The sequence below is a fragment of the Synchiropus splendidus genome, chromosome 3, assembly GCF_027744825.2.
Source record: "Synchiropus splendidus isolate RoL2022-P1 chromosome 3, RoL_Sspl_1.0, whole genome shotgun sequence".
Lineage (NCBI taxonomy): Eukaryota > Metazoa > Chordata > Actinopteri > Syngnathiformes > Callionymidae > Synchiropus > Synchiropus splendidus.
In genome coordinates, this window is record NC_071336.1 from 31590113 (window position 1) to 31607275 (window position 17163).

Sequence of the window (17163 nt, forward strand, 5' to 3'; positions counted from 1 at the left end):
GAGGTGGAGGAGTTCAAACGGGATTCTCTCTAGACCTCAAGGCCATTCATTTTGATTGAAATTGTGATATTTTCAAGTGAAATCCTTTTCAAGAACTGTTTTGAAAACCCATTCTGTTGACATGATACTGTGGTTTCAAAGGATCTTAGTATAATAGTTCAAGTTGTCGATGTTGTTGCTGAGTAAAAAAAAGTTTAGCTTCAGCGTTTACAGCTGGTGTGTTCCACTCATTTATCTCTGCGTTGCTGAGAGCAATGCCAACTGTGGCACACGTGCGCGCACACACACACACACACACACACACCTCCTGCCTTGGGTTTATTTGCAGCTGCAGATGTCCTCAATCATCAGCGCGAGCTTTACAGATGTGGAGCCCAGAGACAGAAAGCAACAAACCCAAGGACGAGCAGAGCGGACGAGAAACTGAAGCTCTGCTGGAGTGAGAAGTTCTTCTGCTCCACCTGACCTTTAAACTTTGCACACACGGGCAAACACGCAGCAGCAGCAGCAGCAGCAGCAGCAACAGCCTGACGCTGGCTGATGTATGACTCAAAGAGGCTTGAGGCGAGGCCAGCAGAAGCGGCCGGAGAGTGTCAGCCAGGGCTTCAATTAGTCCTCAAAAAAGAGCGGAGAATCGATCCTCCCAATCCCACATTAGTCATCTCTCCACTCAGCTTTTTTTTTTTGGCAAGGAGGGTTAAAAGGATGAATAAATATCGGCGAGAAAAAGCGTGAATTTAGAAGTTAGTTATTGATTTGGCGCGAGGGCTTTGGGAGGGAAGCTGTGTGAGTTCCATGTGAGGACTAGAGGCCGAGCTCCTCCTGGAGCTGAGGACTATTACCACGCTGGACGTTTCAGGAGACATCATCAGCTCTGCGCCGAGGAGCAGCCCGCCGTTTTACATTCAATCTTCCTGCCGGAGCCCCGCCGAGAGTCTCGCTCGCTATAAACTGAGATCGACACAATCTGAGCTGCAACCACGGGTGGGAGGGGTTGGGGGGGACTGGATCCTCCACGCTTGGATGCAATAGTGAGAGAAGACGTCAGGGGAACCGGAGCATCAGGCCGAAGCAGGCGGCCTGGAGCGGGGCTGAAAGATCGACGGCGATCACATGACTGATTCAGGATAATCCAAGAGTCAAATCTCCAGCAATAAATGAGCCCGAATGAACTCCTCCAGAGGTCGAGCTAACTCCATCTGAGAGTGAACTGGCGGATGAACTGCAACTTCTGCTGTAATAGTTTGGTTCAAAGGTGGAGCTGAAAGATCGACATTGATCACATGACTGATTCAGGATAACTGGTGGATGAACTCCAACTGCTGTAATAGTTTGGTTCAAAGTTCCATCCGCGAGTCTCTTGCTTTGTTCTTTCCCCTTTGTTTGTTTCCTTCTCCATCCCTCCATTCTCCCACTCTCTTCCTTCGTAATTCCTCTCCTTCTTTGTATTCCTTCCTTTCTCTTCCCACCTTCCTTTCGTACTTGCTTTCCTCCTCAGCCCTTTCTCCCTCTCTTCCTCCTTTCATCCTCATTATATATGTGTCCTTCTTACTTGCCTTCATTCTTCTCCTCCTCCTTCCCTTCTTTCCAACTGTCCTCCCTCCCTTTCTTCCATCATCTTTACACCTCTCTCTATTATATTCCCAGCTTCCTTCCTTCCCTTTTCCTCTCTTTATTCCAGCACGTTTTCCATCCGCTTTATATCCCTCCTCCCTTCCTTCCTTTGTTCCATCCCACCTACCATCCCTTCCTATTCTTCCATTCTTCTATTTTTCCATTTGACAAGACTCGCCTCCTCCTTCTCTTCCTCCTCTCCTTTGCGACATTGTTTTCCTAGCCCCTCCAAAACAAACCGCTTCACCTTTCCTTTGTTCCTCCTCATTCTCAATGCTAGAGCTCGGCATCACCATGAATATATCACCATGCTTTTTTATTTTTTGGTCTAATAAAACACTCATTATAAAGCTTCACCCGACTGTTAGCAATCATTCTATCAAACTCCAGATGAAGTTGAGTGAGAGTCACCGAGTGCTCCCGGCTTCTGGTCCCACCACGAGCGCCGGAGTCAAACGGGGACGGCTCTCCGCCCCGCCATAAATCCATAACGTCCTCAGAAGTAATTTCACGGCTGTAACAGCAGCAAGTCCGGCTCACATCGTGAAAACCCCGCCGACAGCACTTTTGCTGTTGATTTGTTAGCACTCCGCTCAAACTTCGACATGACGCACTACGTCATTAACTGCGAAGATTATTATCTATAATTACGTTTTCAGGAGCCAAATGAGCCACATAATGGCCCCATTTAAAAACCTGTATTCTTCTCAAATCTCATTAAGTAACATGCTGATTATGAGAAAACAAAAATGCCCAACTGTTGAATTCCAGCGCAGTAAGTGTTTCCTCCGTCTCCCGGGCCGAGCCAGACTTCGCCTCTGCAGAGTCAGCACCGCAAAATGGTCCGACTGCTTCTATTGCTCTCCTGCTACACGCCGGAAACTCCACGCACCATTTTAATGTCTGTTTATTTTCCCCGTCGTCCCGGGGGGCGCAACGTCCACGCTGTTCCAGGCGTCTAAGATGTGGAAACCTAAAGAGCTCAGTGAACTCAGGAACCGTCCCAAAGCTGCTGAAACAATTCAATCCAACGCTGCGTTAATGTTACTTTTCACCACTTAGAATTGCCTTAATGCGCACTTCAGAGTTCCCTTGTCACATGACTTCAACAACAGAAAGGTCGCAGTGGTTTGAACGCAAAGTTGCGGCCACATTTTTCAAGAAGGCAAACAACACATCTGACACACCGCTTTTCATGGTTGTCCAGGAAGCCAGCGTTACACAGCGGGATTTCTGACGCGAGAATTATCTCTCCTGAATTCCACCAAGTGCATTGTCGACGCTTCTTCTGTACGAAACAATGTCTGATACACAATAGTTTGAATAAACGTATCTGCATCCACAATTTATTTTTTCCAGATCACAACGTCCTTCTCTGAGAGGAAAAAAACTCCCTAAAATCTCCATCGACATGCGTTTTTTAGGGCTGATACCAACATGAATATCTGGTAGCTTACAATCGCCGATAACCGATATGAGCCCAATATTCTGAGCTGATCAGATTTGTCATCATATCTGATTTTGTATTTCCTTCAGGACTAACAAGCTAGCTACAGTTTTCAACAATTAAAAGGGATTCTCTACAGGATTTTCTGTTCTGTGTCTCAGGAGTTTTTCAATGAACAAAGTGTGTCATGGCTTAAAAGAGGTTGAAAAACAGTGGTTGTGTCTTGCAATGGCAAATTCTTTAAGTCTCAATGGACTTCCTGTATAAAGCTTAAAGAAGTTGCTGTGTTTTTTATTGACTAATTCTTGTGTGAAATGTGAAGTGGACAAGGTTTTCAGGATTGTAGCAGCTGCATATAGCAACGGCTGTGACAGTAGCTCAGGGATATATTGGGTTGCACTTTGAATACCAAAGAAAATCCATGTTTATCATGGCACTTTTTTCACACAACTGAACATTTGGTCCAAATGATTTCACTCTGACAGATCATCGCAGTCCTTTTTTAACAATGTTCTGATTGTTTTAAGGCCATCTGGACCACACGCATGATCATCAAAGGCAACACGCTCACTTCCTGCTTATTGACAGAGAGGAGACGCACTCATTGTGTAGAGACCGTGAACTTGACCCGGACCTTGCTCCTGACCGACCCAAAGCGAGACGACTCGTTCCAGCAGCTGAGCAGGAGTCGAGGTCAGGGGAAACAGAAACGTCCGAGGATTTCGTTTCTGCTGGAGGAATGGGTGTTTTTCGGCTTAGAAATAATGGAATAAGACTGTTGTGGTACAAGATGAGATTTAATTCAGTGATTAGAAATATGTTGTTCTTAACTAAAGCTGTTCAGGAAAGCGTCAGACAAGCCTGGCACACGAGCAAACGCTAAGACTTCATCCCCAAAATGAGAAGCCCGACTCTTGATCCGGGTTCTTCTCTGCGGTAAACACCGACGTGACAGAACTTTAATGACTGCAGCTGCTTTACGGGGACATAAAACAAAGAAATGAAATGATATGGAGGTGAAGTGAAGGAGACAGTTGGGGTCTGATTTAAGACAAACGTTTATGTGGGAGCCTTGAGGGGAGAATGTGAGTTATGAGGCGGGCCCCTCCCTCCCCCTGAGGAGAGGTGGGGGCGTCGCCGGTTTATCAACAGGACGGCATTCGAGCTACGTGGCGAGGAGAGATGTATGTGTGTGTACAGTCGGGCAGCTGGAGACTACAGGTGCGTCCAGAATTAATGCTCGGTGTTCGGAAACTTGTTAGCTTGCAACCTTAGATACGTAGCTCCTGCGCATCTCAGAGAAACTTCCCCCAAAATACTCACCTGCTCTATTAATGAGGAGCTTCTGTGTCATTGGCCTGTGTCAAACTCAAGGCTTGTGGGCCACCTCTAGCCAGCTGTAGCTTCTGTGGCCCACAGACTGGTAGAGCCGCTAAAACAGTACATTCTGAGCGCTTTAATATGAATAAAAGATGTGAGGAGTTGATGATTCTAGTTCCGAACATTGTTTCATGAGTCAGTCTCCATGCTGGAGCTAGTTTTCCAAACTAGTTCAGGAGTCATCCTCTTGCATTTTTAAGCACCGCTGACCGTCCTACGGCACAGACAGCACCACTGCACCCACGGCGTATAGACTGGTGCAGCTTGTGTATGAACAAGGGCTATTTTCCCTCTTAAATGTAGTGGGTGTGGCTAATGTTCCGGTGCGCTCAGCTGTCTGGAATTTACGATAAAATGCTGTACATTTCGTGGGATGCCACAACATATCAACAACACGCACACATTCAGACATTTAGTGTGCTTCTGTTTCAGCACTTTTCGAATAAGAAATCCCCATTTTGATTCAACTCTTGTTGTAATTGAAATCAAAATCACCATCATTGAGCTTGTTTTGAATGTCCACTTCACAATGAGACCTGAGAGTCGAGGGTAACATCAAACTGATTTTAAGTTGCAGTCAGGACTGAAAACTATTTGAGGTGTCAGGAAACTAACGTCGCAATCTTGTTTTTGTTCTGCCGCGACAAAATCTCAACCAAGTACTGTATTTGAACAAAAGCAGCTACTCCCCCTCTGATCATCGCCTTTGTGCTTCATAGCAAACGGAAAAAAGGTGACCAAATGCAAACTGAAAATCATATTTTCCATCCAAGAGCAACAATTTAAACTCCATCACTTTCTACTTTCAGATAAAAGTTTCAGTATTTTTTCCAAGAGCCTGCTATAACAATCATAAAACAGCTGCTGGGATTTCACTCTCTAAATTCGACCACCAAGAACAAGTGCTCACGTCATGAAGAGCGGATGAACAGAGGGTAGAATGAGAAGGCAAGGATGTGAAAATACTGTTCCATGTTTCCGGTCATATGTTGTGCTGTTCTCACTGGTGTTGGTGCCATGTTGGGCTGTGATGTGGAGGAGAACCAGCACATGCATCCTGCACGGTGGACATTGTAACAAATAAATAAGCCTCTAAAATATTCCAGTCAAGAAAACACAGAAAGTTGTGTATCTGATTTGAGAGTGGAAACAAAGTTACATTCAAGTTGCTCTCGTCATCTCAGAAATACGATGACAAGCCAGTCGGTATCTAGTTCCACGATCCGACTTCATCATTCACAAGTCTCAGCAGAAGCGCGGTACGCGTCTCTCAACTTACCACTTTGGAGGTGGTGGTGGTGGTGGTGATCTGCTGGGTGGCGATGAGCATAGACATGACTGAAGCCAGGGCTCTCCAGGAAACAGCTTCTCGTCCTTCTGATGCAGAGAAGTCGCCAGGAGGCTTCAGCCAAAGTGGGAGGATGAGTGAAGCCCTCTTCCCCCCGCCATCTGACTGGAGCGCACTTCCATGTCGGCCAATCAATCACATGGTGACAAGGATGCGCTCGGATGATCCACTCACCAGGATGGGCTGTTTGGATCTGTGCTCCCCGGCTTTCCTCGCTCCGGCTGTCTTCACTCCCCTCTCGCCCCCCCTCCACCTCCACCACTCTTCTCTTCTCTCCCCGACTCTCTCGCTTTGACTTTTCGCAGCCTCTCGATCGGTCTCATCGACTCATGGTTTATCGGGTCTTTGTCTCTCCGAGATGAGTTGTCTTCGGGAGCTCTCACTTGTAGCGACTCTGTTTGCCTTGACTCACGCTCCCTCGGTCCCCCGACAAGGGCACGTTCTCCCTCCTCTGCAGGTTCATCACCTAAACTAGATTGGAGGTTCAGATGTGATCTGTCAGGAGACCTTCACATCTCCATCATGTCAGTTTCTCTCAGTTTCGTCTCTCCGTTTTCTGTCGAGTAGTTCAAAATCGAACACGACCCAACAAAGACCCTTGATGTCCTTTCAAAACGTTTCTTTGCATTGAACGCTGTTGAAAGAACTCAGTTATAGACCAACGTCTAAACAGAAGAGCTTCCAAAACTCCAAACTTGGCGGTGTTTACGGCGCAGAAAAGTCTCCATGGCAGCAGTGAAACCCATACGTTTTTGTCGTCATGTTTTAAGCAACACTGCCAACAACTTCTCAAGAGTTCTGAAGGGATTTACAGCTCTCCAATTTTAAACTTGACTCACCACAAGTTCCAAACGTCCACAACACACTGGATCCATTAGACATGGACATTTAGGTTGATAGTTTCAAGCTCCAAACTTAAATAAAAATCCTGACTTAATATAGACCTGCGACTACACAAGCTGTGAATGAATGAAGAAGGAGGCGATGAATTGTGGTGTAATTGAAAATGAATCACGGAATCTCAGCAGCCTCCACTCTGCCTGCCAAACTTCAAACGGCGCGCTGCGTCAAACACAAGAGCGACTGGAGTCAGATCTGACAACCGTCCAAAAATGAAAACCTAATGCGAATGGCAGGCCCAGAATCTGAGGAAGGAATTGTGGAACGTCAACTAGGGGGACACCTGGACCAGTACCACACCACCACAGAGGAAAGAAAAAAAATATCTGGACAGGTTTGGAGGGACACCAGAGAAACACCACACACAAAGGACGCCTCAACCCTCAGTTGCAAATAACAGCCATCACTCGGTGAATACCAGAACCAGAATTCAGTCGAGACAACAGCCAGCATGTTGGTTGTGGCTGCATGGTAGATGACGTCAATGAATTCTGAATGATTGAACATGAAAGAGTTTATTTTCACTAGAGATGGTGGTTGCTAATGCTTTTGTAGCAGGCTAAAAACACAGTTCTGACACAAGGACTAAAGGAGTAAAAGAATCAGCGTCCATTACTCATCATACGGCTCTGTGGTGTCTCTCTGGAATGCAAAAGTTCACCTAAGAATAGTCTTTGTTTTACACCTTTGGAGTGAGAATGTGTTGGTTGTGAATAGAATTGCTTTTTCGTAGACACCTGCTGGTCATCTGAGGATAATGTATCCATTATTTTATTTCCTAGATGTCACTTGGTGACATCAAATCGCAGACAAAAGTTTCACAGCTTCATAGCTCTTTGCCACACATGAAGTCGGGAAATAATAATAACATACATATATTTGGGAAGCATTTCCCATTGTGATGTTTGTGTTCCTGCCGACTGCAAAGCAGTTTCTATTTTGAGGCATCTGTATGGTTGTACAGGTGTCCAGTTTCCTCCCACAGTCCAAAACTGTGTGTGTGTCCTATGTCCTATGACTGCCCGGGCAGCTGTCCAGGGTGTCCCACTGTTTTGACGGGACGAGGCCTCTAGATCTTCATGTTCACTTTCCAGTTCTACAAGTTGATAATCGCACTCTAGTCTGAAGTTGTGTGACATCACCAGACAAATCCCAGTGCCGGTGCCTTGAATCCTACTGAATCCTGGAAACACTTCACCGACTGTAGTATAAGTGAGGCGGCGGTAACTTTTAAATACAGCAGCCATTTTGTCTTGTTTTGTTTTTGAAGTCGGACGTCTTGTCATCTCGAGACGCGTCATGGCAAGACGGAGCCAATAAGCCTTGGTTATTGAGCGGATGAAATAGGCTTTGACTTAGGAGCCGATTTTCTTCTCCCAAATTTTGATACAAGCGTAAATGGAAATGCTCAGACCAGAAATATAAAAGTTTCGTATTGGCCGCAGGAGCGAGCGCAACTCCATTTGAGGCCCAAACTGCACCAAAGAAACAGACATTTTTCTTATCACTCGCCTCTTCATTGAAACCAAATTTCTCTGTCATCGAAGATGATCCAGATGGTCGTAATGTTGGGTTTTCTATACACGTCAACAAAAAACAACATCAAGCATCATTGCATCACATTAGCGTCCAGCTTCATGTCAAGACTATTTAACGCTAAACAGTCTGGTCATGTGACATGTAGCATTTCGCTCCTTCATCCGAATCCAATTTTTTCTCTTCCCGCCACATCAATTTCATCAGCGAGAGATGAAGCAGGGTGGACACATTTATTTAAACGTATATACATGAGCCATGCCCATAAATTACGAGCACCTCTCTGGGAAATTGGTCCGGCAGAACCAATTTGAATTTATGGATCGTTGGGTAGCGACGGCGCTGTCAGCTGAAGACATGTAAACAAGCAGGACTTGGCACCGTGACGGACACGCTGATTTCAAGACGGGAAAAAGTTCTGGGAAGAGTCGTGCAAGTTTTCTGAATTTGCGCAGTCAATATTGGGCCGAAGCCGTGCGAGGTAATTTAGCGGAAACAGCAAAGTGGCTGCAAGTGATGAGCGTTGAATGGATAGAAAGTTGGTTTCAGCTGCAGCTTTTGGTTTAGAATATCGACAGTATGGATTCGCACCACAGAAGCGCAAGGATGATGTCACAGCTATCGCTCATGAAAATCGAGCTCATTGTCGTCGGTTGCATATTAAGAAGCTCACAGAAAAAGCTGAGCCATTGCCTTGTTAGTGGGGAGCTGGAGTCCATCCCAGCGGCACAGGGCAAGAGGCGGATGACACCCTGGACAGGACTCCGGTTCAACACGTCACATGAAGTGCAACTCAAGACGACTGACACTTATGGATTGAACCTCAGTGTGTTTGGGGGAAACCAAAGCGAAGTCAACACAACCACGAGGAGAATGGGGTCGATGGTCCGATGACTCATGTGTGCCTTGCACTCCACAAGCAATCGCTGTGACTCACTCAGATGACAGCGATTCAGCAACTTTACCATGAGATACCCAGCATCACTTGTGGACAATGGCATGCTATGCCATAGCATTTTCCCACAGTGTGAATCAATGTATTCTGAGTGTAGATTCAGAAATAAGATCACAGATAGAGCGTAGATTAAATCATCCCAGACAGACGCTAGGTGTGTGTACAATATCCTCGAGTGAAAACAGCAAACAGTGAAAATGTAGAAGGAAGACCCCTTGAATTCCTCAATACATTTGCAAACTGCCACTTGGGATCTAGCAACACCATCCGGCGAGAATATTATTCCCTTTATTGGTGTCTGCATTTTGTTCTTTTATACAGAGGGACAAAGGGACACATTTTCAAGTGGACTTCCCACGTGTTCCGTCTTCCGTTGCACGCCCTGATGCTGTGGACTGATGGAAATTGGTTTGCGTTGCTTTGTCTCGAGGCACTGAAGTTTACTAAAGTGCAGAGCCACAAGAGTTGCTAGCACCTAAAAGACAAACGGATGATGACGGTCCTTTCATGCTGTTTCAACCAGGAAGGCTGACATCAGTGGCAACACTGGACACACTTGAAAAGACTCCATGTTTGGAGGTGAGAATGGGTTGATAATTTCATTATCACTCATGTAGCATGGAGTGAAGGTGTGCAGTGACCCACGGAGAGACGATCGGATCAGGTGTGTACATGGACTCTCAACCTAATGGACGCATTCATTCTGAAAGACGTGTTAAGGAGAAGCATGTTCATTCAGATCAGACATTTATTGTGGCGCATTGCAAGCGCAGTCACTGTCAGATAAAAAAAAAGAAACTGCATGGGTCTAAATGGCTTCTGGTGAAATGTTATGACAAAGTGGCAAAGCTGACTGATCCGACTTCAGTGATCGCTATTCAACAGAGGATGTCGCTAAGTCACGCTCGGGTCGCTCACCGTTGGGCAGTATACGTTTCACCAACACCATGTCTGACACTCAAGTGAACGGCCCAATCTGGGGTCATTGAAGGAGTCCATCTGTTCCCGCGCATCAGCCTCAAAAACAATTCAAGGGTAGGGCAACAGAAAGAATGAATTTAATCCCACGATGTGAAATATTCCGCCTCACCATTATCCACTGTGAATAGTCGGAGCTGTGTCCCATTACTCACCCTAACACTCATTTTTGGCCCTAACAGTCGATTTGTAAGTGTAGAGTGTCCCAACACTCCTCAGACCGAGGGCACTCGCCGTTCACCACTTGAACTGATCCCTTCAAACCCAGGGAGCTCCAGAGCTGACTGGAAACCAAGTGGGAAGAGGAAGTGAGGATGGATTTCCAGGATACCACACTACTTTATTTCAAAACTATGTTGGACAGGACAACTGGGACATGTTAGTGGTGAGGACAACTCTTCCGTTTGTTGACTTTCTCTCGTATCACGCGTTAGCGTGAGCAAATGGTCGACTGTGTCTGACAACATGAACATGTTATGTACAACAGTATGTTTTTGTTTCTTCTGAACAAACAACAGTGGGCTAGCATCCAGGCTAACGTTAGCATCCTCATACCTCTAACAGATCTATCGCCGCAACATAGGCTCCGCCCATTTCTTCTCCGTTGGTTCACCAAACCAAGTGAGATGATCAGCGCAGATGCAAGAGGTTGCAGAAACGCTGGCATTTCCAAAACGTCTCAACACTGGATATGCAGGAAGCAAAACACAGCACGGCAGCCAATGACACGCTGTCTTTACGCGTGACATCATGAAGTGTCAATAGCACTTCATAGTGGAGGGCACTCCAAACCAAGTGCTAGCGTTAAGTGCTAGTGTTAGCGGGAGAAATGGGACACAGCCTTAATAACCATCCAGCCCGGATCTGGCATATTAGCAAAAAAGATAAATACAAGTCTGATGTTTTCACTATAACAGCCTCTTGCCACGAAGAAATAAATAATGCATCACTAACCCAGAAGTCATTCTGGAGGAGAAAATTGAGGGATTAGAAAAGCCTGTGGGTCTGACTCCGCCAACGCAAACAAATTAAATTGAGTATTAAAGTGATCTCGGTTCATAGACCTGCAGACTCCCCTGAAACCAGAGTGGAGGGTGAATCAGGAGCGGGGCGTCCGGCTGCCCAAAACACAATATTTGGGATCAATTTTAGGAAAGGATGCAAAGACTCAGCAGGTCCATCTGGTCGGCAGAGACCTGGAGCCGAAGCTGCCCGAGCCACTGCTGGTTCAGAAAGTCACTCTTCCTGTTTGAGGTGGATTTAAAATGCGTTTGCATATTTACTTTTGGAACATGAGCTTCAATAATTGAAGATGAACGGAATGTTGGAGGAAAAAAAGGTATTTCAGACAGGTGCCGAATACAAAGAGGCCCAGAAGACCTTTCCAAATTTTATGGGGAGTTTGGTCCCGACCCAACTTTGATGACATCATCCTTACTTTAATCTCTGCACGAGCTGCTCCAGCAAGAATACAAATGGAAAAACCTGCCCACTTCTGTTTGCATACGGTTGCTGGAACCTGGAAACTGACACGAGAGGAAGTGGAATATGTTTTAGAGGTGACTCCAGAGAGACGACAAGACTTTGGAAGAGTTATTACTTGCTCATTACCGCTCATTAAAGTGGCTGTATTTTAGGGGAGCGAAAGGAAGATCTCTGGAGCTTCAGGGACGACCTGAGGTCCCCAGGCATGATGCTAATCCTTGACAATGGGTTTCACCTGGAACCTCTGGAGCTATTTATTCCATTACAGAGGAGCGACTTTTCAATTCCCCCGGATCACGGGACAGAAGGCGAAATGAAAAAAGCCCCTCAGGTCGCGGTTGGAAAGGAGCACTGAAGGCAATTTCAACATATTGTCTCGCGCGGTGAGAGCAGAGCAGCCGGCAAAACTCATCAACGCTGGCTGGGGAGGAACACCGCAGTGACAGGCGGCAAAACATATAGAAGCAGGAGTCGAGGAGTTTAAATGAAAATGAAATAAATAAACAGCACGAGCCGTTACACTGAGGTATTGGCCGGTGTTGCCATAGCAATGAGCCTGAGCGATGCAATAAGCACTTCACTTTAATCCTACTGACATCAGTTCGTCTTCTGTTGGTTTATTACGACTCGTAGAGCTTCATATTATGACCATCGTTGACGGCAAGTCAAAGGGAGGCAACAAGGCTCTGTGGTCACTGAAGGTCTTACACACTGGGGCCACACACGTTTTGAGCTCGGAGGCTACGTTTGGATTCAGAGGAGCAGATGAGGTTTCATGAAACAGTGTCCTGACTTTCTGAGGCCACCAGATGGCACTGTCTGCTGTAAAATGGTTGGACTTGAACAAGTCATTCAATGAAACCTTACATCACTTCTAAACCAAGAGCGCCATCTAGTGGCCTGTGACACTGTTTCATCAACGCTACACATCACCACCTCACCGTTCATCCCGCCTGGTCAGACTCTCCTCCTTCATGACATCCATGAACCTCCTTGGTTGTCTTCCTCCTCTTCATCTACATTCTTGGTCCAACACTGTGTCTCCTCTCCACGTGTCCAAACCATCTGTCCACCGCAACTTTCTCTCTCTGCACGTCCCCCGATGGACTCATTTCCCAGCTCGTCTTCCTTTGTCTCTTTTAAGTGCTTAAAATTAGCATTGAATTTCATTTCGGCCAAATTTAGTGGGAGCTTAAAAGTCAAATTTAATTTATCCAAGAAGCCATTCTAATCCTGAAAAGCTCAAATAGGAAACCAATTTCCGCATTGGAAGTAATGTGAAAGTGAATGAATCTGTCACTGCAGGAGTCAGGAGAAATAATTGATGCTGGGCCACAGTTTTGCTTCAACTTCAGTCAGTTTAATAATGAAAAAGTGCTTTTTATTACAGACATTTAACACAAAAATAGGCTGGTCAGGTCATCATCACGGGCATCACGACTAGCCAGTGCCGCCTGGCTCTCATATTTTTTTTTACATTTTTTAAGGTTTTGTTTTGAAAAAAAACCCCAACATAGTTGAAACATAAAGTTACAAACACAAAATCCAATTTCTGTCCTCAACACGTCTCCGTCGTTATCAGTCAGATTCAGAACACAGCGACCTCTCATGGTGAAGGAGGAGAGGTGCATCTACTGCCTACTATTATTAATGGAGATACAGTGGTACCTTGGTTCTGTCTCTTCCACACGTCCGTTCGAGAAGTGATTTGTTCGAAATTAATCGATTTTTCCCATTACAATGAATGGAAAAAGAAATAATGTGTTCCAAGCCTTAAAATAGTCTTTTGTAGGAGTGAATGTAGAGTGTCTGCTGCAGGTGGCTGTTCCTCTATGTGTGTGGCCGCTGCATGTGGGAGGGGTTGCCGAGTGAGTGACGTCTCTCCAGAAGTGAAGAGGTGCCCGGTGCGTGTCCAGCTCTGAATGTGCGCTTCTGTGCAGTTTGTCATAAACCAAGTCACGCTCTGTCCCAGACTGGCCTCATCCCTGTCCCAGCTCCAGCCCACAACAGGACATCAAACCCTGGAGTGAGCGCTCCAGCACCTCCCCTGTGACACTCTACCACGCTCCAGTGTGGAGACAGGAAAGGTTTTACACCTCAATAGGAAGAAAAAACAGTCGAGCTAACAATGGAGCTAACGGGACACGTCTGCATACAGAGGCTGCGTTATACACAATAACAAAGCACCTCGTGGGTCAGCTGATCGGTCCGCGCACGTTATGGTTTTTCCGGCTTTTTTCGGGGGCGTTCGAGTTCTGGATTTTCATTCGAAATCCAATGCAAAAAAATCTCGAAATTAAAAAAAGACAAAACCGAGGTATCACTGTAGATCAGTCACCCAGTCCTAATAAGTTTTACAAAAAAGTCTTGAGAGTCTTGTGTCTCTTTATCTGTGTGATACAGTGGATCCTTGTGGGCCAGACAGTTGGAACAAACGGTTATTCTTAAGGTCAGAATAAAAAACATGGCATCCTTCACTATTCACCTGCCATCACTACAAAAGAGAGATATTGTTTCCTAACTTTATTTATCAAGCGCTAGTTTATATTTCGGAAAATGGCTCTGGAAAACAGCAAAACAGAAGTGGCTGATGGAGCAACTCTCTCTTTTTCTGGCGGACCAGGGGGATGCTCTCGCCCACAGTAGTAATTCACTGTCAGCGACTGAGTATTGTCTCCTTGCTACACCAGGCTCCTCCCTCTTGTGAACAAATCGACGTAATGGCTGACATGCTGGGGTCTTTAAACACAGATTCAAATTCATAAGTGTGATCAATAACAATTAGTCTCCGCACCCCGCGGTCGCCCCCGGAGTGAAAACCCCCATAATTCAGGAATCATTTGCTGAAATTGAAGAAGCCAAAACAATTTCCTCAGACGGGGAATAATTACGATGAACAACAAATCCAATTTAAAATCGCTTTCCTTTTCTGATGAGCCAGCAGTTTTGCCAAATGACTCCGAATTGAGTTTCTGTTACAGCTGTAGTTAATAACTTGACATTCAGCATGTGACTCGCTGCTATTTAGATAAGTGATGCCTCTTTTGGGACACTGCGACTTGGCTGCCAAACTGCTCCATTCCTCATCATAAACCCCCCCGAAACCCTCCGCTGTAATTTTGGGGTTGGTATTAATAGGACCATCGCAACACAGGCTCCATTCGGGGAGATAACAATTTAAAAGAAAAAGGGCCGAAACCTCTGGGGAGGATTTGGAGGCCCAGGAAAATGCCAAAGCTTGTGAATAAAAGATTAAACTTTGAGCCGACTCCAGGTCCGTCTCTCGGGTGGCTCATCAAAATTACAATTGAGGCGGTCTAGAGCAGAGCGCTGTCACGGAGTCACCTCGCAAAGATGAGCAGCCCAGGAAGCGCTCTTGGAAAAGTTGGGTTTTTAATATGCTGAGTGACGCGCAAGAATCCCCAAGTGAAGTCTTCAAAACAGAGCAGAAACAAACCAGACGACGAGAGCGGTCACTTCGCGGAGATCAGGCCTTTCCATGTTCAGGCCTAGAACAGGCCTCTCCCCAGAGCTTTGGCCCCGCAGCTGTTGCTTTTTTTTGATACTCAGCCAAGAGCGAGTCACAACCTCAGCACTACCACCTACTGTATGTTCATACTATCTAGCGTGTTCATGCTATCTAGTGTAGCAAGTAATGCGAGCTTCTATATTTCCTTTGTTATTAGAGATAAATAAATAAATATTAATAAGAAATAAAATAGGAAAATGAGTGTCAATATTTCATGTTTTTTGGGGGGTGATAAAATTCCTTTACATGTTGTCAGATTAGGTGGGTAAAAGCTAGTTTTTAATTGAAATTATTTTTGTTGTCACCTCTATCAATGAGATGGTAGAAAGTGACACAAGAAGACATGACTCCATTTCAACACATTGTGACGCCTAAGGTCTCAAATATCGACTATGTTCACAACGGGTTTGCTCCTGGAGAGGGTGGCATGGGCTCTGATAAAAAAAAAAGGTGAAGGTGGGTTAAAGAGAAGCCATGGGGTGGCGCTCTTGGTTTCGCTCTTGAAATTCAATTGCATGCTACTTGGTATATATAGCACCTCATGTGGTTGTCGCGTCACTCATGGTGTGAGCTTGTTGGCATCATAAGTAAAGTGCACGGCCGTATATACCAGTCAACATCTAATGAAATGAGAGTTCGTCGATCCTCACCACCGGTGTATCCTCACCCTCACCACTGTTCGACCCACACGTGTCGACACGTGCCGTGGAATTTCTGCCAAAATATTCAATGCCAAACTCAAGTCTATATGTGGCAGTGTGCAGCTAAAGTTTTGTTCCATCTGACTATCCAGCCACATAAAACGTCTGGAGGACTCTCACTCTCTCTGGTCTAGAGAGCTGCCACGCAAGCTCCCTTACTTCTTCACTCCTACTGAGTGAGTCCCACTGCCACCTACTGTCCCACTGAGCTCACTGCGATCAATAATATTTCAAATACTAAACAAGGTATACATTATTGATCTTTTGTTTTATATGTTTATATTTATATGGTATATATTTCACTGAGTTTTTTTCTGTTTTTAATAAATAAAAATCATGTAAAACTAAGTTACCAACAATATCATGACTAGTTCGTCGAGCATAATAGTAATGGTTAAAAATAAACAAATACTTCAAATATCCTGGCTCAGGGACCGCTGGGGTGCGAAGTACACAAGAGGGGGCACAGATAAAGACATTCAGTAAACATATTGTGATCTTAACATAAATATCTTAGCATTAATGTGTGCCACAATACAAGCCGAATAACACTGCTCTCAATGCTAAAATGCCAAAATGCTCAGTTCATTCCATGTCCAGGTCAATCCTCAGCAGCCACACTCTTTTTTTTTTAATCGACTTCGCCGCTCAGAAACTTGTGGAATTGAATTCCTCCTTCCAGTGTGGAGTTTACTTTGAGCGGGCGGGACGAGCTCAAGGTCAGAGCCACTCATCTTTCTGTCCATCGATCTGAGCACCGGGCCAATTCAGCGGCGTATGATGGATGACCCCCTCCTCCAATCAGCTGCTGCTCTCAATAGCGTGACAGATGGGGGAGCATGTGTTTAATGATGTAAAGGCTGGTCACACGGGGGGCTGGAGGTAAACGGCAGGCGGAGGAATGTCATTTCCCCAACGCTACCCGCTCTCCTGCGTCTGCTCCGCTTCCTCATCACATCAGCTGCGCTGACATGGATTTGATCCAACTTTAAAGAGGATTAAGAAACACGGGGAAGTTGAGTTTGTGAGGAAGGTTGATGTTCGCTGAAGAGATTTTGTTGCAGCAGGGATGTTAACATCAGCTGAACTCCGTGATGTGTCGAGCTTTAACCCCATGTTTCCTTCAAGCTGCTGCTGCTCCACATACGCCAGTGTTGCAGCTTGTCAGCGCCGTCTAGTGGTTGCTGTGTGGAATATTTATGGTTGACAAAAGCGCAAGTGTTGGCTTTGGAGGTTTTGGAGTGAACTGTTTTTGCTAGATGCAGCATAACTTGGGAGATACAAACTTGC

At 45.6% G+C, this 17163-nt stretch overlaps 1 protein-coding gene across 3 annotated transcripts in view; it reads right to left on the bottom strand.

The window, feature by feature from the left end:
* LOC128755895 (dipeptidyl aminopeptidase-like protein 6) overlaps positions 1–17163 on the bottom strand; it is a 261376-nt gene that overhangs the window by 183720 nt on the left and 60493 nt on the right. Inside the window, exon 1 of one of the 3 annotated variants that reach the window (XM_053859997.1) lies at positions 5721–5961. The exons of the other annotated variants lie outside the window; for them this stretch is intronic. Within the exon in view, the coding sequence (XP_053715972.1) occupies positions 5721–5777 (57 nt within the window). The 5' untranslated portion in view covers positions 5778–5961. Of the gene's footprint in view, positions 1–5720; positions 5962–17163 lie in introns of those variants that run through there. 3 annotated transcript variants of the gene reach the window in all.